This window comes from Epinephelus moara, chromosome 17 (genome assembly GCF_006386435.1).
Source record: "Epinephelus moara isolate mb chromosome 17, YSFRI_EMoa_1.0, whole genome shotgun sequence".
Taxonomy (NCBI): domain Eukaryota; kingdom Metazoa; phylum Chordata; class Actinopteri; order Perciformes; family Serranidae; genus Epinephelus; species Epinephelus moara.
Window position 1 is genome coordinate 8,612,486 of NC_065522.1, and position 24,922 is coordinate 8,637,407.

Sequence of the window (24,922 nt, forward strand, 5' to 3'; positions counted from 1 at the left end):
GTCTCTCTTTATTTACCAGGCTGATAAATCTGAATGAATTACTGTCTTCTTCAGTGCTCATGGTTTCCAAAGAACTTCTGTGAATATGGACTGCTTGGCAACAAGACCAGGCGTCTACGTGAGACAAGCTTTATTTGTCAAAATGTGTAGCCACACCGGGCTAATAAAAGAGATGTTTAACGCAGGTGTTTAACTGGCACTAAGCTGTTAATTGTCTAAGTATCTTTAGAGATATTCTCAAAATCTGTTCTCTCTTTAAATGTAGCTTAAATCATTTTTTTTGCAAGAGCACTCATATGTGCACAATAAAAATGTCCTTATTCATTAATATTGTGCCGTTATAACAAAGCCATGCATTTAATATTTGTACAATATGTTACAATAAAATAATAATTTACAAATGTCTTTTCCAAATAGCTGAATCATCAAATAGTTTTGCAACATGAAACAATAATGTATGTCATGGTGAGGCATTAGGCCTAATGACATCTCTGGGTCATGAGTGACATTTATGTAACAGGTGTCCGTTATAAAATGGAGGAGCACCCCTGCAAATCATGACAGTTTAGTGTTTTCCAGGTTAGACATGACCATAGAATGCAATGAGAGACATTCGGAAAAATGGTGTTACGGAAAAAAATTGGTAATATATTGAAGAGAATTCTCCGTCCACATGTTGCGATGTATTTAATGGCCTCACAGACTACTGCTGTCTACAATGCTGCCTCCATTAAAACAGACATTATTATGACCTCCCCCACCATCACCATGTTTGTTGTTCTCAGAAACCTTTGACTCTGCCCCCTAGTGCCATCTAGTGAATGTATCTATGCCAACATAAAGGACGCATGGAAGTATGTGGGCAGTGATGTTTTGAAATGAACATCATTTTTGTACATAAAACATGGGTTAAAATGAGCCTCAAATTGGTGTTGGTGTTGCTCATAGTGTCCGTATGATGCTCACCTTGAAGCTCTATTTGAACTCTCAGAGATATTATACTGTCTGGTTAGATTTTAATGAAAGAAGAAACAGTCTCATTAAACAGATTTTAATATCTGGCAAAAATAAACAAACAAGAAAAAAACTCAATAAGTGAAACATTTGACATTCACCTTGTGATATTATGTTTTCTAATGTTAGACTACAAGTGAAATTATATTGTACATATAATTCCTCCCTTACCCTGTATTTGCAATAAATGATTTGTGAGGTAGGGACCCTCACTCTGTTGCTTGTATTAATCAAAACTGACTGAATAATGACATTACCCTCACGAATGCTATGACACCAATGACTGCAACTAAAAAAAAAAAAAAAAGAAATAATACAGTGCAAATAGTCATATACAGTATTGACCATCACAGTGCATTACATTTTTGAAAATGTAACATTTTAAAACAAGCTGAAGAAGGTCGCTGGATCCTCACCATCCTCTTTCTCCAGCTGGGCGCCATCACAAAAATTTGGAGGGATGAGCCATTGAGGGTCTGTCAGTCCCACGACGTTGTTGAAGAAGCTGAAGGTGGAAAACAGGAAGAACTCATGATGAAATCATTCAGACGAAACAAAGATGATGCTGCTACTGTAGTTTACTGAAATCAGGAACACAGAGGCTAGGGGGTCAGGGGATTCAGGTTATCAAGGGCCGTAGCCAAGTTAGCTCAGCTCAGTCCAACACATAACCCCTCATAAAACCACAAATTGTTGTTGCTATGCTAATCATCTCCTAGCTTGTTGTATCAGTCTTCTCATCTAATTCCAGGCAAGAAAGGCGATAAGCCCATTTCCCAAATTGCTGGACTATTTCTTTAAAGGGACAGTTCACCCTAAAATCAAAACTAAATATTTTTCCTACTACCTGTGGTGCTGTTTATCAGTCTACATTGTTTTTACAATGTGAGTTACAGAGTGTTGGAGATATCGGCCCTAGAGATGTCTGCCTTCTCTCCAATATAATGAAACTCAAAGCCCCAAAAAACACATTTGAAAAACTCAACAGTAATGTCTCTTTCCAGAAATCATGACCTGGTTACTCAAGATAATCCAAGTTGAGTGGTCATCTAGTTCTGTTATGTTTGGGAGAAGGCAGACATAAGATAACATAATGTGTTCTATATATTTTTACAGTTTTGTTTTTAAGTTTTTTCTTGTAGATGGAAGTTTTCCAGAAGCGTTGGGCATTGGAAGTCTCTCACACACCAAACATTTTGACTCAACATAAGAGGAAACTAAAAGTTGTCATGTGATGTGCATGCACTGACCCTGTCACGACCCATCCGTTTTTATTGGTATGAAACAGAGTGCTGACAGGAATGCATCCAAACTCCGTGACGGTGCTGATGTACTTTGCTGCAGAAACAGAGGTAGGTCAAAGAGAGCTGAGGCAGCACAACCAGACAAGCAGGTTCACAAGCATAAAACAGAAAGGCAGCTATTACACTGAAAGACCACAGAAAGTCATGTGCTACAGTACACCACATGACATGCATATTTCCTCAAGTTTAGTTCCGTCTTACTCTACCTGGTCCCCTCTTCGTCTGCAGCTCTCCCCACCAGTTGTTGACCAGCAACCCCTGTCCTGGACCAGACGAGCTGCCTGTCACAGTCTGCCCCATCAGGGAAGCATTCTTCGGGATGGCTAGCGGGTGGAACTCTACACTCAGTGGTTTCTTGCAGCATGTTTGGTTCCTGTAGTTAATCTTGTACATGACAGCCTGGAGGACAGTATGGCATTATGCAGCAATTTGTGTTGGGCATGGCATCTAGTAATGTAAATGTTACTGCTATGTTGTCATTACCTGTTCGTAAAGTAAAAGTACATCAAAGTGGAAGGTCTTGTTCTTGTAAGTTCCACATTCTGATAGACGGATGCGCTTTCTCAGTGCGTCATAGCTGTACCTGGCATAGGCCATCAGATTCTCACTTTGGGTGGACTTGGAAAATGACAGAAATTTTATTGAAAGTTTTCTTATTGCAACAAGCATTGCAATACTTCTTTCGAATAATAGTAAGGTGAATAAAATTTAAGATTTACGCTGTTGCTTAATTACATGTGGAAGGAGATAAAAACTTACCACATAGAGCCTTCCAGTCAGCAGTGGTGGAGATGCTGTTAAGATTAAACTTTTTTTTAAAATGAAGCATTTACATCACGACTGTGTGAAGCTTTTAACATAGTCGTATTACTTCCTCATAAATACTAAACCGAATAGCAAAATCATAATCACCATTCAGAAGAAAACTAGATATATACGAATTAACTCAACATCTGTTGTGTTTGTACTTACTGCATGGCTGTGGCCTCTGAGCGAGGCAGCCCACTGTCAAGCACACAAACAGGACAAGGGCTCTCATGTTGTCTGATGGTAGATTCCTCTGCACACACAGATGCAAAAATGCTGCAGCTTCAGATTGCTCACTTCCTCATAAACCAGCTGGTGAGGCTCCCAGTCACACCCACTGCCAGGTTTTGTTTTGTCTTCAGTAGCTCATACACCTGTCCTGTCAAAATAAAACACCATTAGTAATAACATGTGGGATGTTTCCGTGACTCAGCTGGCACAGATTTTATCAGATGTTCTGTTTGAATCTGGCCTGAGATGTTTATGTCATGTGATCTTCTCTCTCTCTTCCAGTCCTTTGCTATCTCCTTTTGAGGTAGCAAATTAAAGGGAAATTTCGGTTTATTTCAACCCGTCCTAAATTTGTTTCAAGTGACTAGTGAAATAATAGTTAGCATGTTAGCCGTTAGCCTAGATACAGCCGGGCGCATAGTAGCATCAGACCTGTTAAAACGTAAGTGAACGGGCATACCTTCAAGTGCAAAGTTAGTCCACTAAACAAGCTTTTTTTCCACAAAGACCGCCTCATATTGTTAGGATAAATGTCAGAGAACATATAGAAAACGACATGTAAATGTGTTGTCTTACCTTACCGGTCAGTGACCTTGACCTTTGACCACCAAAGTCTAATCACTTCATCCTAAAGTTCAAGTGGATGTTCATGCCAGTTTGAAAGAATTTCCCTCAAAGTGTTGTTGAGATATCACATTCACAAAAATGAGACAGATGAGGTCACAGTGACCTTGACCTTTGACCACCAGTTCTATCTCTAGGCGTCTTGAGATATCACTTTTGCAACAATGGGACGGACAGATGTACTGATGGTAGATGGATGGACAGACAATAGGATGGAAGGAAGAACAATTTGAAAACATAGTGATGCGGGCCACAGCTGTTGCCAGCACATAGGTATTAAGAAAAAAATATTTCAAAGGGAGGTAGTTGGTAAAGTGTTGCTGTATGGAAAAAATGGGCAATTGTGGAGGGTCCCGTAAAACTAATTTTTTTCCTTTTTAAATTAATCTAACAATTTATATGGCTTACCAGGCCCGCTGTGTGTCTTGCTAATGACCAGGACAAGATAATCTCCAAAGGCCCCCATGTGTTTTTGACAAATTATTCCAGCAGGTTATACAGGGCCTTCTTGATCCCTCCCTTGACCCAGGGCCTGGTCAACTGACCTGGTGTCCCTTGGTGTTGGTAGCCCTCTGGGTTACAGTCCAAAAGGTCAAATACACACAGATCATTTCCATATTCGCATATAATTGCCATATGGCAACCAGTTAATTGTATCATTTGACAACAACCTTATCACATCTAAATTGGTTTTAAAAACTGAAAATTAAAAGTTAACTGGGACCCCCTCGCAAACGAGATGTCGCATCTCAAGGGGTTTATCCTGTTAATAAAGAAATTTCAACTTGCCCTAGGAATTCTGCCGTAATATTGAACACTTTGTCAACTTTTGGAGTGGGGAATTTGGTTTCAAGAATTAAACAATACTTTCTCTGATCACAAAGATATTTTTGAACCAGATTTTGTCCTATTAAATTTTTTAGAAGTGCAGCAATGTTGTCATCTGAACCAGTACAGTCATCTTAATTTTCCTGCTGTCACTGAACAATTTATAGTAGAAAAGGTGTGGATTCTGTGAACTTTTAAATTCCTGTTACAAATCCTTCCCCCCCCCCAAAAAAATATTACAATGCTGAATATTGTATGTTGTCGTTACAAACGGAGACAAGGTGAAATATATGCATTTGTTTTTTATTCATTAAAATGACATGTGGTCACACTTCAGCACACTGATAGAAAGAAGGAGTTTTTTTTCAAAATCAATTGTCAGTATGAAAACATTTATAAGTCCAGCTTTAAGACAGAAATATGAAAAAAAGAGAAGAAAAGAAAAAAAAGGAAAGGAAAATATGTCAAATTCTGCTGAATTTTGTCTGAGACACTCACAATGCTAAGAATGACACATTCTTAGCAGGAATAAATGTGATGTATTCCACATAAAAAAAGTTATGAGTAGCTCCACTTGTTATATTTCAAATCTCAAAGACAGTTTGAGACATCAGTTTAAGGGAACCCTCAATTCTTGCGGAGGAACAAGCTGAGGAAGTCTACCGGTTCCTCTTCACTGTCAGCCTGCATCTCTGAATCCCGGCAGAAGTCTGGAGGGTTGAGCTTACTGGGGTCTGACATCCCGACGATGTTGTTGAATAAGCTAGTGAACACAAAGTGACATCAAGATCGCTTAGCCAAATGCAAATATTTCTGATTTTCAAAAGCCTGTATCTGGCCTGTCACCATCACACTTGTCCCTTCTGCCCTACAGAGTGATTTACACAGTGTTGATGTTAATGTAAACTAACCTCGTTACCACCCATCCATACTGGTCAGTGTGGTACACAGTGCTGACAGGAATGCATCCAAATTCAGTGACTGTACTCATGTACTTCCCTGTAAAGTCAGAGATGAAAAATAAATGTGTTAAACTGGGATGGCTGAATAGACAGCTTAGATCACTGCGTACTCATTTACCTGTTTTTTCGGGCAGATCTCCTGTCCAAGTGTTGACCAACAGTCCTTGTCCGGGTCCAGAGGAGCTGCCCAAAACAGCCTGGCCCAGCAGAGATGCATCTTTTGGGATTGCCCAAGGCTGGAAGTCTGCCTTCAGAGGCTTTTTCTTACAGGTCCGATCATGCTCATTAATCTCATACATGGTAGCCTGATGGATAAAAGTAATGGGATAGGGATGACTGATGCTTTTTTGATTCCTTTGACATTTCTTTCTTTGACACTTGACTTTTACACCTAATTTAATTCGCAGTGATTGGATAAAACACCAATACATGGCATTCGGGATGTCTTTTAGCATGTAAAAATACATGAGAAAACACAAATTGCAGGAAAGTGTTGGGGTTTTAATGCTTTTTAATTGCGATTACTGTAGAACAAGCTGATAAAAAATAGGCTATTATACAATTTCAAGCTTGTAATTTGACAGGATAAGAGGCATTTCTTCAGGTGTAATATTTCTTTTATAAAACAGTTCTATAAACGCCATTTATTAGTTAAACGGTAATCAGCGATAACACGTTGTGATGTTTGATATTTTTTTGGCTCTGCGAACACAAATAGTTCCACAACTGAACTGGGTCTGGACTGTTGCCAAGCAACACATAACATGTTAGCATAGGACAATTATTTTGTATCATGTACATTTATGTGTATGCAGTGCCGCACTGCAGCCCAGATGGCTTTTGCCTTTTCATTTCCCTTTCTCTAATAGTCTTCCATATGTTTCCCTCATGTTTGATTTCTTTAAATGTCACTTTGGTGGCATGTGTGATTCCCATGAATAAAAAGCGTCATTAGATAGTATGTTGTGACACTGGCTGATGTCATATGAGAAGACCTAGAGGGATGCAGTGAAGTATCCAGGCTTCTTTCCTTCCCCTCGTCCTCTTCTGACAACCATTCATTATGTAATTCAAATGCTGTTTGTGGACATATCTTCATCTTTGCAGGTTAATCATTCGTACAACGACCGTTAATGTCGGCTAATTAATGGTAAATGTAATTAACACCTGCAAAACGGAGTGATATATGCATAGTCCCAGTGCAGCTGTACTCTCTATCAGCACTCGTGGAATGCCTCTTGTCCACTCAAATAACTTTGTCGGTTTATGGTTTTATTGATGTCATAACCAAAGGACCACTCATGCATAGCTATCATTCGCAAGGTCAACATACAGGTTGTACTACCACAATAATTTCAAACTCTTCTTTGTTGAGTGAGGAGCGTATACTAAAGACAACTTAATTGAAATTAAAGATAAATAACATACTCTGAATCAGACTTTATAAATTCCTTACAATTTTCTGTAATTTATACTCCTCACTACCTGAGTACACTCCTGCTGGAATAATCTTTAGGAGCAGATCTCTGTGCTTCTACTTAATAAGATGATATCTCTTTTGGTTTTCACTTGTGATCAGGAGTGACTGTACAATAAAATAAATATTTAGGACGTTTGTGTCATTGCTTTGCTCACCTGTTTGAAGAGCAGCAGAGCATCATAGGTGAATGACTTATTCTCGTAAGTGCCAACCTCCATGAGCCGGATCCGTTGTCCCAGTGCATCATACAGGTATTGGGCATAAGTCCACAGCTTTTCATTCTGTGTGGACTGGAGAAAGACCATGTAAGTGAGTTCACATCTCTCTCTTCAACCAAATCACCAGAATAAACTTTGGCATTGTACATTTCTGTGAACCACGGATATGTAACATTTGTACATTACTATGTAGTAGATACGTTGAAACTTTAGGTTTCAATGACGCTGTGGTTTATTTGTATGGAGGACCACAAGTGTCACGGAAATGATAACAAAGTATTTAATTAATTGATAACGTCACGCAGAAAGAAATTGTTATTAATAAATTTGTTTACAAGTCAATTTAATAATTTATAATTAATAATTTATAATGTAATGTAAGACTAAATTACAAAGTAATTCATTATCAGACAATAAAAAGAGGAATTATAGAAATATTTTACAAATGAAATATTAATTCTTTCTCTAATGTTACCACCTTTTCCTTCCCACCTTAATGTTATATACGAGTCAATGAGAGAGTGTGTTACATCCCATGCATTGTTTTCCTTGTTTTACAAGAGCAAGTCCCAGAGTGTCATGGAAATGTTAAATGGGGATGCTAAAAGGAGAAGCTAAATGAGTAAGTAAGTAAATCAAATGATTAACAGGAAAAAGAAAAGGAGCAGGGAAATAGAAATACAAATGGCGAAATGAAATTGGCCTCTTTCAATGCCTAATTAAAAACTGTTGTCTTAATTCAATTTGTAAATCTATTTCTTTTTTAAAATCGCATTTTCAAATAGAATTTTAAATTCCATAATTAATTAATTAATTAATCAATGATATTCAAATAATGTACTTATTTTTTGTTTAATGTTGTTTTGCTTAATCCTTTTTTTTAAATTGAACTGTTTATTGATGGACTAATATTTCATTTGTAAAATGTCATTATATTTCTTCTTTTTATCGCCAATAGAATATCTAATAATGAATTACTGTAATTCAGTCTATTTATTTCGATTGATGAATTAATTAAAACAATTATGATTGACTATACAATTAGTTATTAATTAATTAAATGGTTTATTACTATTTCAGTCAGGACCACTTTAGTCAAAGAAAACTTTATTTGCATTTGCAGTATATGCGGCTGTATGGCTCTGCTCTGGGGCCTCTCTGCCGTTCCTTGTGCCTACGCAGAAAGCCTAAGGCGCAGAGAGCACACCTTTTCCTCCTTCCATGTGCCTACGTGGAAAGCCTTAAAGCAGAGAGAGCAAACCTCCCTGCCCTTCCATGCGCATACAAGGAATGCCTAATGCATTGAGAGCAAACCGCAAAGACCCCCCAAGAACAGCACAGAACAAGCATCAAAGACGAACAGAAATGACACTGACAAGTCAGACACAAAATGAAAAGGAGCTGGGGTGGAGGCAGGTTGCAAAGCAGCTTGCAGAGGAAGCAGCAACTAGGCAGGCCAGAGCAGTTGAAATAGGGCACCTTGAATGAGATTTGCCAATTAGTTGCATAGAAAGGAATCATGTGATCTGTCAGCTGACTCCTTCCATCAATCATTCATCACTTGATTGGGCTGCTTGAGATCAGCTGATGTAGCTGGGGTGTGAGCTGAGCTTGACAATAGGCTCGTTCAGATGAACTGCGCCTCGCCTGAAAAGTAGACGAGAGCAGGCGGCCGCAGCGGGGGGTGGTGACAAAAAGCTGCGGTGAAGTCGAACAGTTTCCCGACAGTTTCAAGCAGCCTTCAGTCCGTGCTGGAAGTCACAGACACACTTACATCCTGTCTGGAATGATGTCAATTCATTAAAAAAGTGATCAGACCCATATATCCGTTTTTTTTCACCATCAGTCACACAACATGTTTTCTGTTCACAGAATAAACCCTCAGGTCAGACAAATACAATCTTAATCTCTAAAATACAACAAAAATGAGTAGTTTATCTAAAACGTCATCTTGTTGAGTCGGCATCTGAACCAATCAGCTGTTAGATCAGGTGAGAGCCAGGCGGTGCAGTCGGTGGAGAGCAACTGCAGCATCTGGCTCTAAAAACTGCGGCCGCCTCGCTCTCGCGGTTTTATCGCCGTCCACTTTTGTAATACGTCAGAGCAAGTCGGGATGAAGTCGGACACAAAACTAACCGGCATACATTGTGCGCCGATCGCCGGTGATCGAATCTGCGCAGGACTGGCTCATCTCGAACGAACCTATTGTGTCCTGCCTGAGCTAATGCTATGCTTCAGTAACAGGTATGGTCCTCCATAGATATGTGGTTGATTATGTTTTGGTTGCACAATCCCCACTGGAAGCGCAGCGATGGCTATCTAAGAAAAAACACCTGCTTTTTGTTGCACAATCCCTTTAGAAATGCTGACGTATGACACTGTAAATGTAATGTATCTGCTGTTTGCAGAAATGTTTCATGCCAACATTTTCTTCTGCCAACTGGGCTGCCCTCTTTCACACTCTGTAATCCTGCTCAGTCATTTTACTTAGGTCCTGCTTTATGATGCTCATATAGCATAATAAACACTCACCACAGTGAGGGCTCCGCTCAGAAGAGGAGGGCTTGCTGTGTTATGGAGGAAGATGTGTGAAATAGTAACACTGCATTATTTATCGAAAACACACATTTGACACAATAAAACAGCATTAAATTAGCCTGATCACTGTGTAAGTCAGTAACAGTATAAATATTCAAGAATATAATGAAAGCTTTAAAAAGCATAATACATAGGAGCTAAGAAATCCTACAACCACAATGACTTTTCTCTCCCCTGTTATTATACTTACAGCATGGTTGAGGCTTCTGAGCCAGGCAGCCTGCCAGAAGGCACGATAACACTAAGAGTCTCATGCTTTAGGACTCCACGCTCCTGTTGTCAGTTAGCAACAAATAATCTGGTGCTGCCGAGTGGAGTCACTTCCTTATAAGTGCAGGTACTGAGAGTCCAGGAAAGAAATCCGGCCTCCGGGGTTTATTTTTAACCCTTTTACACCCATTTAACCCATTAATCTGGGTGAAAAGCTGTTACGACACCTGCTGCTAAATATTTTTCAGAAGACAGAAGATAGTGTGTGTATCTGTTAGGAAATAAATAGTACATCTTCACAAATTTCAACACATTCACCTAAAATACACGGTTCAGTATATTTTGCTGAGAACAAAATACAACAATACACTACTGAGTGAAGTGTGTTCAGAGAAGTTTTCATTAAGTGCATGTAGCCAGAGTGACTGTGGGGTCTGTGCACTGTGGGTCAGGGGTAAAGAATGTTGTTTGTGCTCACAAAAGATGGTGGCTAATAAACCCAGAACTGGATTTTGGCTGAATGGAGAGGAGGCTTACACATGCTCTAGGAATTACATCACTGTCACATGATGTGGAGGCATGTGACTGCACTGATAAGGGCACCTGTTTATTGTCTTCTTGCCTCATTGATGTATTCCTCTGAGCAAATACTTAATTTAGCAGCATTACTTTATAATTTCATAATGTTTTCCCCCCTTTATTTCACTATTTACACTTGCATTTGGCTTACACAGTGAAAGTTAACGTCAAAAAAACAAGGTGACTTACAATCATGCAGTTTTACTGTATGTAGGGGAAAGTGGGGTCAATTGGGACAGTGCCTTTTTTGTAAGTAAGAAAGCAACCATCCCTATGCCATTCACCATGCTCATAACCATACAAAAAAAACAAACATATGGGACAGTGACACAGCTACAGTTGGGACAGTATTGTCTATAGCTCCTACCTTATCACAAATCAATAAAAAGTCAACAAAACAAGAAAAAGGCTTTTTGACTCACTTTGAAGTCAATTCATGTTTTAAGGTATACTTTGTCCAATAAGAGAGTTAGAATGTTAAGCTAAATTAATGTGCCATGTAAAAAAACAGACCAACATTTCAACACCTTGAGCATATTTTGACTATGCAGAGTTCAACTATTAACTTTAACAAGCTCAATAGCCAACATAAAGCTATAGGCTACATGTAGACTATGATAACCACAGTGAGCTGATACACGCCACTGAAATGAAACTTGAGAGACAGTCAAACTCCATATCTTAGTATTTAAACAAAAGGTGTTAGAAATTAAACTGAACAAGGTGAGCCAACCGACCCTATCCACTGTACCAGCTGTCCCTTGGAGGCAGAACTTTTGGAAAATGCACTCCTTGTACATTCAACAAAGTTGTACTTTCCATGTTTAGGTTGGACTCTAAAAAACGTAATTAATTATTAGCACCTGTATCTGTTCAGGGATCAAATTATTGTCATCACAGTTCATGTGAATAATAGAAGGTTATTTTGTGTCAACACAAATGTGTCGACCCCTATAACAAGGATAATTCATACTCTCCTTCATGGCTATCGGTGTTTTACTGTTCTGACTCATGCACCACTATGATAGGTTTCAAGGTGAAAAGAGCAGAAGAGCAATGCTTTGTTCTCATAATATATAGTTGCATAACATTTACACAAATGTTTGTCAGTGACAAAAGAAAAGGACGTTAGCAAGAAAAAGATGGATGGACCTTAGAAATGCAGAGCGGTCACCTTACTGGCTAAGCTACATAGCTTAAGTAAATATTTTCCACTTTGTTGTATTCATATTGGGGTTATGTATTCAATCACACCCCCTTTATGTTTGAACAAAGTCACCTACATCTTATTCATACATTTTAAAAGTTACTACTCATGTTGGCATGTCTACAAGGTTATTTTCTATCTGCAGTTGAAACAAATGAAATGGTTATTTAATAAAAATTAAACTGGACAAAACTTTTGCAGCAAAGCTGAACAGCTACCACGAGGGTGTTAATAGTAGCAACATAAGTTCAGATCAACACAGTGCTCCTGATGGAAAATTTTCATAAAGCACATGCTTCATTGTCTGTCACACTGTCAGGTGATTCCTGCACTGCCAATCCAGTTAGACAGCAATCCAGTCACATAGTGATGAGACAGTGATTCGTTACAATAACATTATTTTCAAAACAAAACACACAAGTTTTAAGTATTATTTCTAGCAGTACAATCGAGCTTCAACTTGCAATCCTGTGGCTGTAAATCATAAAATGTTATTTTCTGACGATTTTTTGAATAAAATCGATCATTTCTTTTTCCATTTTCAAACATGGAAACATGAGACTAGCTTATCATTGAGCTTTTTTAAGCACCTGACCCATCCTTAAAAGTGAACGAGTCTGTTTACACGTGGGGAAAGATATTCAGCTTTCACAATCATATTTTCCAGGCCTGGAAAAGTCATTGAACTGGTAAAAATCATTAAAAGTTTTGGGAAAGTCGAGGAATAATTGTTACAGTTATCTTCTGCAGATAACCTTTCATGTTTTTTTTCAGTCTTTTATCCAGAAATGACTTTATAATCAAAAGCATTAAGAATACACTGATAGTAAAATAATTTCTATTTCCCTCATGCTTAAAAGCCAGTGCCAGACTACTGACTACTGTAAGTGCTTGTATGACTGTGCCCGTGGTTTAAAGTACTGGAAGTAAATATGAACATAACCCACTATTAGAGATTAGACAAGGTTAATTATTAATTTCACACAAGAATTGACATTGGGAGTAAAGTATACTTTACAATTTTGTTTGTGTTATATGTTGTGAACAGTTTTGGACATTTTATTATGGCTCCTAAAGAAATCATGGAATAGTCTTGTCAATGAAAATATGTGGGAGCCCTGCATTCAGCACCCCAGATGGAATGTGCTTAAACTACATTCATACTTTCTTTGATTTGATCTTTTCCATAAAATTATACTGTTATGTTTACATGAGAGGTACAGTAAATCTATGTATCAGCCTCTGGTGTAGTGTGTCTAAGGTTATCAGAATCAGGAAGCTAAAAATACACAATTTATATTAGTTGTAAATGAAAAATACAGTAAACCTCTCAGGAAGGTGCATCAAATGCATATTCTCATATATTTTCTAAGCTAAAAATATGTCAAGTTTTCACATATTTGAGAGTGCAAACACTCAACAACTCCTCAAACTTTCTAAGGTAGAACATGTGACTGTCTGACAACTGGAGGTAGTTTGAGCAGCTGGCAAATGTCATTGCACTCTGGTCCATGCTGCTGCTCCAGGAAGAAACTGAGGCCTCTGGCGGCAAAGTTGGAGGGGCCTCTGGGGGTCTTGGTGGAGTGAATCTGGGGGTCAGTGAGGTAGGTCAGCCCTTTGCCATTGGCTGTCACCCACCCTGTGAAAAAAAAGAAAGGATGATGTGTTCACGGTTAAGAACAAACTTTTATTATATATAGTACATAGTGATTTCAGTGATCAGTGACACACAGACGAACCTTGCAGGTCAACAACCACTTCCTGGCAGTCAGAGAGCAGGTAGGTGAAGTGTCCAAAGGCAAGGCCATATTCTGTAGCCTGGAAACTCTTGTCCTTCTTCCAAGTGTTGTTGGTCAGTTTGACAAAGTCTCCAAGCATGTAGGGCTCCACTGTTACACACCCCACAATCTCATTTCCATTCAGAATCTGTTAACAAGTACAGAAAACAAAAGGGGAATTAAGAAATATTTAAAGGGACACTTCACCCCCAAATCAAAAATACATATTTTTCCTCTCACCTCTAGTGCTATTTATCAGTCTAGATTGTTTTAGTGTGAGTTGTCAAGTGTTGGAGATATTGGCCGTAGACATGTCTGCCTTCTCTCCAATATAATGGAACTAGATGGCACTATTTTCTCTATGGCACTACACCTGCCAACCGTATTACCGTGCAGAAAGAAGAGTGCATATTCTCATGGATGAGAGGCTCATGCTCATGATAGCATGACATGCGCACATAATTGCATCCTCCTTGGCTGAGCTGTAATGTTAGCTAGCTCAGTGGTGCCAGTTGAGCTAGCTGTTGATGCACGCTACCCTCTGCGTACTGATACTGTTGGCAGGTGCAGTTCGGTAGAGAGAAAATAGAAAATAGATGTGAAACTGCTCACAACAAGGTCTGTGGATTATCTTGAGTAACTGATTTCTGGAAAGAGACATTGCTGATGAGTTTTTGAATTTATTTTGGGGTGTACTGCTCAAAGGCAGCTGCAGGCTATTCTGCACTCCGCTGTCTCTCGTTATGTATTTGTGTAGGGGGTCCTATTAAAGTGGCATTTGTGAATTGAGCCATTTGAATTCTCATGCAACATCTGATATAGCTACATTTCTTAGATGAAGTAAAACTTTGTATGTTTATTTTATATGTATGGCATGTCAATGTGGTTTGTATGATATGGCCTCACAAGTAGCGCTTCCGAGGGAATGAAGAAGATCTGAGCCATGACTTCCTTGTCGTAAAGACTCTTGTTGAATTCAGTCACATAGTACTGGGCTGTCATCTGTCTCTCCACATCTTTCAGGTGGAACTGGATCTCCTTTGGCTCCAAGTAATCTTTCCCCACATAACTAAATAAACATAAACATAAATACATAAAGTGAGATATAGTCCCAGTCCCATTTCTTAGTTTTACCCCTGTGCATAATTTCTGAGTGCCCCTTTGCCCCTTGGCACAGAGTTACAAGAGGTAGTGATTGAAATCTTCCCCTATGAAATAGGACAACTCTTCAAGAGCCTGATATGTCATCAGTAAGCTAACATCATTTTCACTGATGACTACATGAATAGATGCAACTATTGCAATAATTGTATTATAACAATGACATTTGCCATTTATCTGAAAAGCATGTTTCAAACTATCAAAGATGTCATCAAATAAAAAAGGACACTGCTTTATTACCAGGCCACTGACAGTGCTCTGTAGGCTAACGTTAGCCACCTGGGATCCTACCCTGCCAGTCTGAACTAATATTAGAGGAGCTGCTGGACATTGGATAAATTTTGGGCGTCATATGCCAGTAAGGGGTGGGGGCAGGGTTGCATGAAAATATGTCAAAATGTGGGACTGCGTGGCACAAATCATCAACAACAATGTAAAGTTAGCTACCAAGCTAGTTAGCTACTGAGAAATTAGCATACTACCCGTAATGTTTTTGTTATGCATGTTATAAAGAAAAGGACATTGAAATTATATTTAGCTAAGATAACAATGCTTATCGTTTAAATGTTCATTGTTGAAGAAAAAGGATGGGTTTCATTTTTTGCTTGTGCAGCCATCTTAACATTCGGTTTAGAGAGTGCTGCTAAAAAATCGCAGTTTGGAAGGCCATGTAGCCCTAACTTATAACTCCTTCCCAGCAAGGTATCAGGACACTACCCCTTGGCGTGAACGTGCCAAACAGAAGGGTAGAGCTAAGTGGTCGGGGCAAGGGGTGTATCAGATTTGAGCCTCAAATGTGCAGTTGCATACCTGCTTAACCTCTCCTCCTGGTGTAAAAACTGCACCCATATTGCCTCTCTCTGCTTGCCCTGCACCCCCATCGGCTCTCCGATGTAAACACAGGTCTCCCTTGCTGTCCACAGTCCTGTGGCTTTGGAGAACTTTAAATGAAGAGCACCTAGTAGAAATGATCCAGAGATCAACAGACAGTTATAATCAGTGTTTTGTACTGATGACACAGACACATTTCAACAATAGGAATTCAAACTTACTGTAGGCAGTTTTGTGTGCCTTTAGTTTGAATTGTATCTTGTCACTGCGCAGTCTCTTCAGCAGACATTCATGGCAAACTCCAGCCAGTAGGGCTTGGTAATCCTGCTTTGACAACAAATACTGTCTCTCAGGGACGACACCCGCTACAGTGCTGTGCTCTAGGCAGCTGTAGCACCAGGGGTTCGTCATCTGGGGGCCATTTACTTTCTCTGAAAATGTAACTTCACTGCCCTGGTGTCCACTCTGATGCTCCTCCAGCATCTCAAATGAACTCTCTGAGGAGGTTTCAGTGGAAGCACACTGTTCTAGGACTAAGTGGGAAAGGTTTGGGTGTGGGGTTGCTAAAGAGTTCTTGGCGTCAGGTTTTACAGATACTGAGTCAACTTCAGTGTCCATATTTGGGTCAACATTAAGGCTCTGCAAAGGTTTGGAGTCCCATCCAGATGTGTGTTTTTTGTGTGTGGGATCATGAGCTGAATCGCTGCTTTCAGGATCAAGTGTTTCTAAGAGGAAGAAGCTCTCATTGGAATCTGGTGACTTGCTGCTTTGGCCTTTGGTTCCTGCTTTTAAATGGCTGCTTGGCTGTGGTGTTCTGTTTGTGTGGGAGTTTAGGTCAACTGGGATTTTCTCCCATGACGACTGGGAACCGAAACTGTCACCAAGAGAGCTGGAGGATGTTTTGAGAGCTAGCTGGGATAAGGATTGCGCTGCTCCTTCGCCTATTGACGGTTTCAGCGCCACATCAACAACGTTGGTCATCCAGTCCTCCTCAGTGCCCAGTGTCTCTATTCCAGCTTGTATCACTTCAAACTTCTCTGAATCACCACTTGCATTGGAGGAGGAAGTGGTTGGTATTGCAGATGTCGGGAGTGTATGGGAACTGAAACCAGGGTTACAACCCTGTAAGTCTTGCTTCTCGTTTTTATCAGCAGACTGCAGAATGCTATCTGACCTGTCATCAACCTCAGTGGTCAGCAGGCTCTGATTATGTGCATTTACCTCACGTTCAACGGCACTACTTCCTATGAAGCCACTGCTGCTGGGCCTGGGAGACCCTGAAACACTTAAGGAGAAGTTCTGCCATGAAGAGCCAAGGTCATCTGTGCTTCCTACAGTGCTACTCAGTTCAGGCTTTTGAGGTGGGCGCACAGCAGATGACTTTGAACCTCTCTGTTGTGGCTCCTCTCCTTTGAGTGACACTTTGCAGGCTTCGGTGCTACATTCTGTGTTAAGTGTACCAATGGTCGTCCCCAGTGCGGTAATACATACTGGTAACCTCGCCCCGTCTATCTCATCACCGGTCCCCTCACAGTTTGTGTTAGTTGCCTCACAAAGTGATGCGTGATACTTTTGGAATCTCTGCATCACCTTACAGAAACCTTCCAGAGTGAACTTGACCATTGCATCTTTAATGTTTTTGTAGCTGTCGGGAATAAATGACCCCTTATCTGAATTACGGAAAGGCTCTACTTGCAACAGAAGCTTGACTTGGGTGACCAGGTGCATGATTTCAGCACAGAGGCTGTCTTTATCTTGAGTATCTGCACTGCAGTAGTCATAGAAATTTGCTAAAGCTTTTTGGCAAGCATGAGTTGCCTGTACCACAACCTCCAGAGGAGTGCCAAGCCATTTGTGAGCAACAGTGAGAGAATAGGCAGCCTTGAGGAAGGTGTGAAGCTCCTGCTTGCTGGTGACCAGCTCGCCCTCTGCTTTAGTGAGCAGGCCGATTGCAAATGCCTCTCTCGCCTGCAGGAGGAAAGACTGTCTTTCAGAGGCAGGGCACTGCACTGAGAAACTGTACGATAACAAGCAGGTCCCTTGAGTTGCCTACAGCAAAAAAAAAGTTCAGAGAGAAGCAAAAGAATCATTAAAGCAGCACCAAGTAAGATTTATACCTCTTTGCTGTCGGTATCAATTGTGATCAAAGTGATTTATATCACTTGCATAGAACAGTGAGCCCTGGCAGAGACCCATCAACAGAACAACTTACCACATTGGTCAACACATAGAGTGAAGTGTACTGGCTGTATACCACCGCCATCTTAGCTGCCTGGGCTGCTGAAAGAAGACGATGACTCCCATCCCCGAGGAAAGACTGCTCCAACCAATCAGACAGACATAGATAAACAATTATACAAGGGAAACAATACACAGGGTTCCCACACATTTTTAACAATGAATTTTCTAGTTATTTTACCCCATTCCCATGACTTTTACAGCCATACATTTTTAAACACATACTTTCCAGACATTTGCTGATAAGCAAACTGCTAGCACCTGCTACCTTTACTGTTAGACATTTCAGCCACCAACTTTCAGACAGTTTTTTCAAAAATTCAAGAATTCCAGGTAAGTAGAAAGGTAAGTAGTACAGGTGGTTCTGTGCAGAAGTAGTTTTGATGTAGGAATATGGTTATTAGAGTGAGTTAGGTTAATTACATTGCATTTTGCCAACAGGTGAGTGCAAGTATGAAGTAAAAATCCACTGTGAGGGCCCAAGGACAGAGAGATGTCATTTGCTGTAAAGCCTTCTGAGGCAAATTGTGATCTGTGATATTGGGCTTTATAAATAAAACTGAATTGAATTGAATTGAATTGAAAAAGACAGTATTAGGTTCTGTGGTAGGTTGAAAGATTTATAACATCAGAAATGTGAAGACCTTGACTCATTTTAACAAAAAGAAATTAAAAGATGAATAAATAAAATTAGATCAAATGTTTGTGGCAATTAAGACCTCACAATTTAAATGTAAGACTGTTTAATTACTTCTAAGGACTAATATTTGTAAAATTTGATTGAAAACATTTTCAGCCTTTTTAAGGACAGACACCCTAACATAAGAGTACTTTGCAGGGGATAGAAACCAAAGATCCTGTAAATGTGCAAATTATAGTTTGTATGTACCAACATTTGTTTTGTTGACTTGTGTAATGATTGTTTTGCAGCCTTGCCTGAACCTGAGTGGTTGTAAAACCTTAATGAAATGAGTTTGATCTCCGTCATGTCCCTTCAGTCTTCTCCCACCCAACTGGATGAGTGACCCAATACGCTGACTGCATAATGCTCATCGGACATCTACACATGTATAAATGCTTGGATCATGGTACCTAATGATTAAATTTAATATGTATATTTGACTGAATGAGGTTAGGTGCTGTCTGTAAATAACCAACCTGTTAATTTGGTTTTAATTTAGTTGGAGATGACAGTCTAATCCTCCTATACTGCATGATTGTCTTGCAGCAGCCTCCCAATAAAGCTAGCGTTAGCTATCCATTAGTATTAAGTGTCAGCAGCATCATTTAACCATTTCCCATACAGACAGTGAATATTTACGAATCTTATCTCAGTGTAAAAGCCTTATTTAACCCGCTACACAACAGCTTTTCAGCATTTTCCTGTGTCTCTGCATTTTTTTTGGCTTGTTTTAGACAGTGGAGGAACATGATACAAGTGGTGTATTCAGAAATATTCATTCTGACTGTCGGAGTGCACTCTGGCACAAACTGGACGGTTCGTAAATTTGTAACACTGTCAGAATGTACCGCTCCGTTATCCAGAGCACTGCACTCTCGGAGTTGCGGGGTGCACTCTAGGCACTCTGTCTAGGGCAACGGAGTAGCAAAGTGGGGCCGAGTGGGGTCAACGTGTGATTGATTTAACCGTTTGTTGATTCATGTAGAAATATAAAGCTCCATTTCTTTGATCAACAGGACTCTCATTTTAGTGTAGAACATCACATTACATTTATAAATGCAACACGCCAGGTCAGTCACTGTCCGGGACCGTGAGTGTCACTTGAAAAACTAAACACTGAGCCAACAGGACCAGACTAGCTGACCCGATTGCTCTCACTCAGTGGATGGATGATCTCTCAGGATTGCTGAAGGTGGGATGGCCGGCTTTTTAGTTGATTACCTACTGCGCTACAAAGTTAGTGTTATGGAGAAATCCAACATTCCTCCTCCCAAATTTCTGATTACGTGGACATGATAAACCTTAAAACACATAACGTTATTCATCCCTACAACAGTAAATACTTTTTCCTTAACCTGATATAAAGTGTGCACTGCACAGGCAAGCATTTTTGATGATTAACTCCATCCAGTCCTTTTGTCTTATGGCATTTAACTCTAGATGTCTTTGTTTTTACTGACGGGCAGTGGTGGCTGTGTTCAAATTTAAGCTTTGAGCGATGACTCCTTCTATTCTGCCACCCAGTAACACAACAAGATGACATTTTAAGACTGCTGCGTAGCTGAAGACTCCTCCTAAGCAATGATGTAATGCTGGTCTGGTCTATGTGTATCACGTGACACTGTCTTTAAAAGACACACAGCGCAGCACTACATTTTAAATTACTATTGCAATACACATATTTTGTGTAACATTAGAAATGTTTTAGGATTTTATAAGCATATTTCAAATAACAGCCAAAACAATGCATATTTAAAATGTTTTGAAAACATTCTGTTAAATTCAAACCATTTAAACGCCTGGAAATAGTTTTTCTAATTTCAAAGCTTTTCCAGAAATCAGACCATGGGAACTCTGAATATAAAGAAATCATTATATCAGTTAGACTGACCAAATCTATATCTGGATTAGTCCTAAAAGCGTGGAAGTCCTCATCGTTCATAGACACCAATATGTTGGCCAGTATGCCAAGAGAGGTTCCAATGCCCTATAAAATATACAGACATGCAGAGCGAAGGTTTATAACAGGGTGTTAACTGGGATGTGCATGTTTACAAGATGATAATATGGCAACTGCCTTGTTGTAGTTGTCTCTCTACCTTTTTATCAGGTTGAGGAAGTGCGTAGTAGCCAACCAGAGAGGCCCAGATTAGCTCTGCAGCCTCGCGCCACAGGCCTGGAACAAAGCACACAACAGCCATGACACCACTGTATTAGTGGTTTAAACTACTGTCTTTCCTTAAGGAAAAAGATCTTACCTAGCTTTTGTAAAATCATTCCACGCACTTGAACACTCACAGCCTGCACAAGAGCCTTGTCATTTTCATTGTGGTACACCCAACAACCTGTGTAAGAAAACAACAGATTTGGTTTTATTGAGCTTGCAGAAAAACCAACATAATACATTATTAAAGGCAATTAAAAGAACATAGCACCTACCTGTGGCCCCGCTGTCGTTAATCAGACTGCTCAGTATGTACTCTGCCTTCTGCAGTTTGCCTGTGGGGAAGATGATTGTAATGTTTATCCAGCTCTGTATAACAAAACATTAACTATCTCTACAGTGACAATCTGTAATTAGGACAAAGCCTTTTCACATCTCTATGTTATGAGTTTGTATCAATTATTTCCCAAAATAATGAATAGGATGATGTATGAAGTGTTACTCATTCATCAACCCCAGGTCTTCACCACACTGTACCAGAGTTAAAGTAGACTCTGGCCTGCCGTATGACCAGCTGGGGAGCCACAGGGGTGTCGGGGTGGCGTCTGTGGAGCAGCTTGGTGATCCTTAGCAACCGGCTGGACTCGTCTGTCCAGTAGAGGAAACGGTCAACTAAAAAGACCACTGCCAGCGCCGTGCATGCCTCGTGAGCCACGATGGAGGCCTTCAGAACAGCCTGGAGACAAAACAAACACAAATACAAGTCATTTTGTTTTTTTAGCAACTCTGCAAGGAGGCCATTTCCTGTGGGATTTTTACCAGCAGCGGAGACAGGTGTTTGCTGATGAGGTCACTGAGGTTGGTCTTGTCATTGGCACTGATTGACTGCTTGTACTGCCACTTCTCCGGCACAAAGGGCCACTTCATCTCCATTGCCTCTTGCAGGAGAGAGGCCAGCTCTGCACACAGCGAATCTGCAGGAAATTATTTGGATTTCATAAAACAAACAAAGTGTGTGTTAAGATGAACTGATTCAAAAACTTGAATAAATGACACAACACTTGATAAACTTATTCAACTTTTTGGAAGAGTGAATAACTAAACTTTGCACAGAGATGCCTCTCCTCACGAGGAACAAATTTGCCTCAAGAACCCATAACTTCCAGTTGCCTCAAGAACCCATAACTTCCAGTTATATAGATTTTCCACCATTTTGAATTTTTTGAAAAACATTTAAAATCGATGTCTTCCTAGGAAGTTTGACCGATCTGCATGAAACTCGGTGAACATAATCTAGGGACCAATATCTAAAGTTCCCTCTTGGCAAAAGTTGGAAAACTTACTAAAACTGAGCTTTTATAAGGCAATGAATACTGCAGAGGGCGTGACTCAAAATGGGGGCGCTAGAGCTAATTTCTTATCTAGGCCTAACCACCATATCAATTTTCACTAAACTCACTAGATATGTAGAACAGGACGCCTCAAGGTGACTGGAGAAATTTAACTCTAATTGGCAACTGGGTGGCACTATAACAACAGAAAAATGCTAAAAAATGGCTAAAATGCGACCGATCGCTGTGGCTCCCCCTGTGGACAATTTTGTTTTCTTCTAATTTTTGGTATGACTAAGTCATGGTATGGTATGCTGTACATAATCACAGAAACTGTCAGTGTGTCATTCTGTCAGTCTGTCATTCTGTCTGTCCCACGTTTTTCTACTCACTGACGTGGTCAATCTGTGTGAAACTGCACATAGGCATTGAGGATTGGCATAGGTAGAAGGTGACAAAGCTACCAATGGGTATGGACTAGTAAAGAGTAATTTTAGTGTGTCTAGAGCCAGCATATTTTTATTTCTCACTGGGTGAATTAAGGGTTTATTTAAACCAAACCATAATTGGTGATTGTTGGAACAGTGCAAAGATGAACCTAGGCAGTTTTTGTGAGTTTCATTTTGGTTCTGTTGACTTCAAATAAAGTGTGTTTTACCATGATGAAATTACTGTTTATTTAAATGGAGTCTGGTGGGTTTGGATGGTTTGGGGCATTTTCTGTTGTAGAATTGCATCAGTTTCATTCTAGGGTTAATATCAGGATTAATATTAAACCAAATAGAACACTGCTGTTTTGGCATTCCTTGCTTTGACAGAGATGTGATGTGGGCACTTGTAAGGCAGATGAATTTGATTATATTGAGTGAATTAGATTTATAATGAGTACTGCCCCATCTTGCGCAACTAAAAAGGTTTTGGCTAAACAAAAGGAAATCCCCTAAAATTCACACTGAGCATTTGTAAAGAATGCCTTTGTCCCTCATTCTCCACACAAACCATGGATGGCATTTTCATAATTTTTTGTATATGTATATAACACATGGATATTATATGCTACGGCTGGTGGGCGCTGCTTCTTTTTGGCTCCACTGCTTTCAGCATGGCAACCGGGTCACAAATGTTCTCATTTTACAGCTAAACAGTACACTAAAATGTTTCTGAAAACATTTGAAACAAGACATAGGCAATGCAGTAACAGAGCCTCAATTCATATTTGATCAGCGTTGCCTAGTTTGACAATTTGACTTTAGTTCACGAGCACTGGCAGCTGTATTCAAGACTCCTTGGCTCTCTCTGATTGCCTGTTTTCGTTCAGCAGTGGTAGAGTCTAGCAAATGCCATTAGAGGCACTATGACAAGGAGGAACTTTTTTTTTCCACCCCAATCCAATCTCCTCACATTCCCAAATGAAAACTCAACAAACAGCACCATCTTGTGTCTGACCTTTGCAGCTACAGTAGTTGAGCCCCTCTGCCTCAGTGGGTTGGATGGACTGCTTAGCTGCTCTGAGGCACTCCTCCAGTAAACCCCCCACCTCCTGGCTGTCCATTCTGGTAAAAATATCTTGTAGCTGTTGCCTGGGCTGAGAGGATTTCTTCCTCTCTCTGCCTCTTCGCTCTTGTTCCTGTGTTAGAGTGATTCAAGAAGGGAAGGGGGGTTCCAATGAATGACCAGACTGCAGCTGAGAAAAGATTTCACCATCAGGTCTGTTTGTAAATTTCAAAACATTAAATATTGCATCAATACATGAATAAAAACTCAAATGAATGAATAAATAATATCACAAAATTCTTGTTGTTTTTTTTATTCCAATTAAAATAAATGTATACGAAATTATAAGTTTATGGACAGTACATCTCTGTTGATGTGCCTGTTTTTCCATGAAACAATGTCACAGGTAAAAAAAACTTTGGTTTATGGTCCTTAAAGAGAGTCACAATGTTTTTGTTTACCAATGATTTTATAGTGAGCCATACTTTCGGTTCATTCAGACATAATAATTTCATACTATATTATAGCGTATCATATAATATGTAAAACGATGTGTAAAAGTTATTTTGAGTGTATTAACTCTCAGTCCAAGGACAACTTGCAACTGAAGTGGACATAGAGAAAACACACTATATCGTGTAATATGCCAAACACAGTGCATTGACATTAAAGAAACTCCACACACATAACAGGGGTGAAAGTCACTGCTGTTTCTGTCGTCACTTTTAAAACAATCCTTCTCACTCCAGTCAAACGCCAACTTTACAAAACTGTATCATTTACTACAATGTCAGATTGATGAAACATTATTTTCATAAACAGCACCTACCGTTTCCTCAGGTTCTCCTCGTCTTCCTGAAAGGGCAGTACTGTACTGTGCTGCCTTCAAATGCTGTCGGAAATATTGCAATTTCAATTGAGAGCGCTCGTTTCAAGTTCCCTTTGTACTTCTTAGTGACGAGATGTGTGTTTTCCGGTATGTTCACACACTGACTGTACTTTCCACATATCAGCAAGATGATAGGCCATGTGTTGTAAATTTGTCAATGAAAAAACACAACAAATTACGTCACTGCGTATAATACCTTAGCATTACATTAGATTACACTCACTTAAAGAGGAACACCACCTAAATTAAGAATTCCAGTGTTAAATGTCTGTGGCCCAGGAAAGTGTAATTA

General features: G+C 39.8%; 2 protein-coding genes across 4 annotated transcripts; both read right to left on the reverse strand.

Moving 5' to 3' along the window:
• Positions 1-1,035: 1,035 nt before the first annotated feature.
• Positions 1,036-10,415, reverse strand: LOC126404673 (uncharacterized). Its single transcript, XM_050068049.1, has 13 exons — positions 10,257-10,415; positions 10,001-10,035; positions 7,406-7,540; positions 5,889-6,075; positions 5,720-5,807; positions 5,439-5,571; positions 4,087-4,162; positions 3,291-3,425; positions 3,078-3,112; positions 2,802-2,936; positions 2,525-2,717; positions 2,265-2,352; positions 1,036-1,519 (listed from the first exon to the last, which is right to left on the reverse strand). Exons 1-13 carry the CDS (start codon positions 10,318-10,320, stop codon positions 1,396-1,398), a joined length of 1,428 nt encoding a protein of 475 aa, XP_049924006.1. The 5' UTR covers positions 10,321-10,415; the 3' UTR covers positions 1,036-1,395.
• A 559-nt stretch (positions 10,416-10,974) lies between these two features.
• alpk1 (alpha-kinase 1) lies at positions 10,975-24,632 on the reverse strand. Of its 3 annotated transcripts, none has more exons than XM_050067067.1 (14): positions 24,571-24,632; positions 23,694-23,874; positions 21,736-21,890; positions 21,454-21,652; positions 21,192-21,251; positions 21,011-21,097; positions 20,852-20,928; positions 20,644-20,739; positions 18,045-18,149; positions 16,054-17,881; positions 15,812-15,959; positions 14,747-14,909; positions 13,802-13,988; positions 10,975-13,701 (listed from the first exon to the last, which is right to left on the reverse strand). In XM_050067067.1, the coding sequence occupies exons 2-14, from the start codon at positions 23,797-23,799 to the stop codon at positions 13,499-13,501; spliced, it is 3,414 nt and encodes a 1,137-aa protein (XP_049923024.1). In that variant the 5' UTR covers positions 23,800-23,874; positions 24,571-24,632; the 3' UTR covers positions 10,975-13,498. The 3 variants fall into 3 exon arrangements, with proteins under 3 accessions (XP_049923024.1, XP_049923025.1, XP_049923026.1); XM_050067068.1 differs by having other exon boundaries at positions 23,694-23,931; positions 24,571-24,590; XM_050067069.1 differs by lacking the exon at positions 24,571-24,632 and adding an exon at positions 24,427-24,527.
• Positions 24,633-24,922: the final 290 nt, after the last annotated feature.

Bases quoted from the DNA above. Each gene is read 5' to 3' on its own strand.
- LOC126404673 (XM_050068049.1), bottom strand. From the start codon at position 10,320: ATGAGACTCTTAGTGTTATCGTGCCTTCTGGCAGGCTGCCTGGCTCAG. The intron at 3,113-3,290 runs GTAAGTACAAAC...TAATCTTAACAG, and splicing joins TCAGAGGCCACAGCCATGCA to CATCTCCACCACTGCTGACT. The intron at 2,718-2,801 runs GTAATGACAACA...ACTGTCCTCCAG, and splicing joins TACTTTTACTTTACGAACAG to GCTGTCATGTACAAGATTAA.
- alpk1 (XM_050067067.1), bottom strand. From the start codon at position 23,799: ATGGACAGCCAGGAGGTGGGGGGTTTACTGGAGGAGTGCCTCAGAGCA. The intron at 20,740-20,851 runs GTAGAGAGACAA...TATATTTTATAG, and splicing joins TTCCTCAACCTGATAAAAAG to GGCATTGGAACCTCTCTTGG. The intron at 13,989-14,746 runs GTGAGGCCATAT...ACTTGTTAACAG, and splicing joins TTCCCTCGGAAGCGCTACTT to ATTCTGAATGGAAATGAGAT.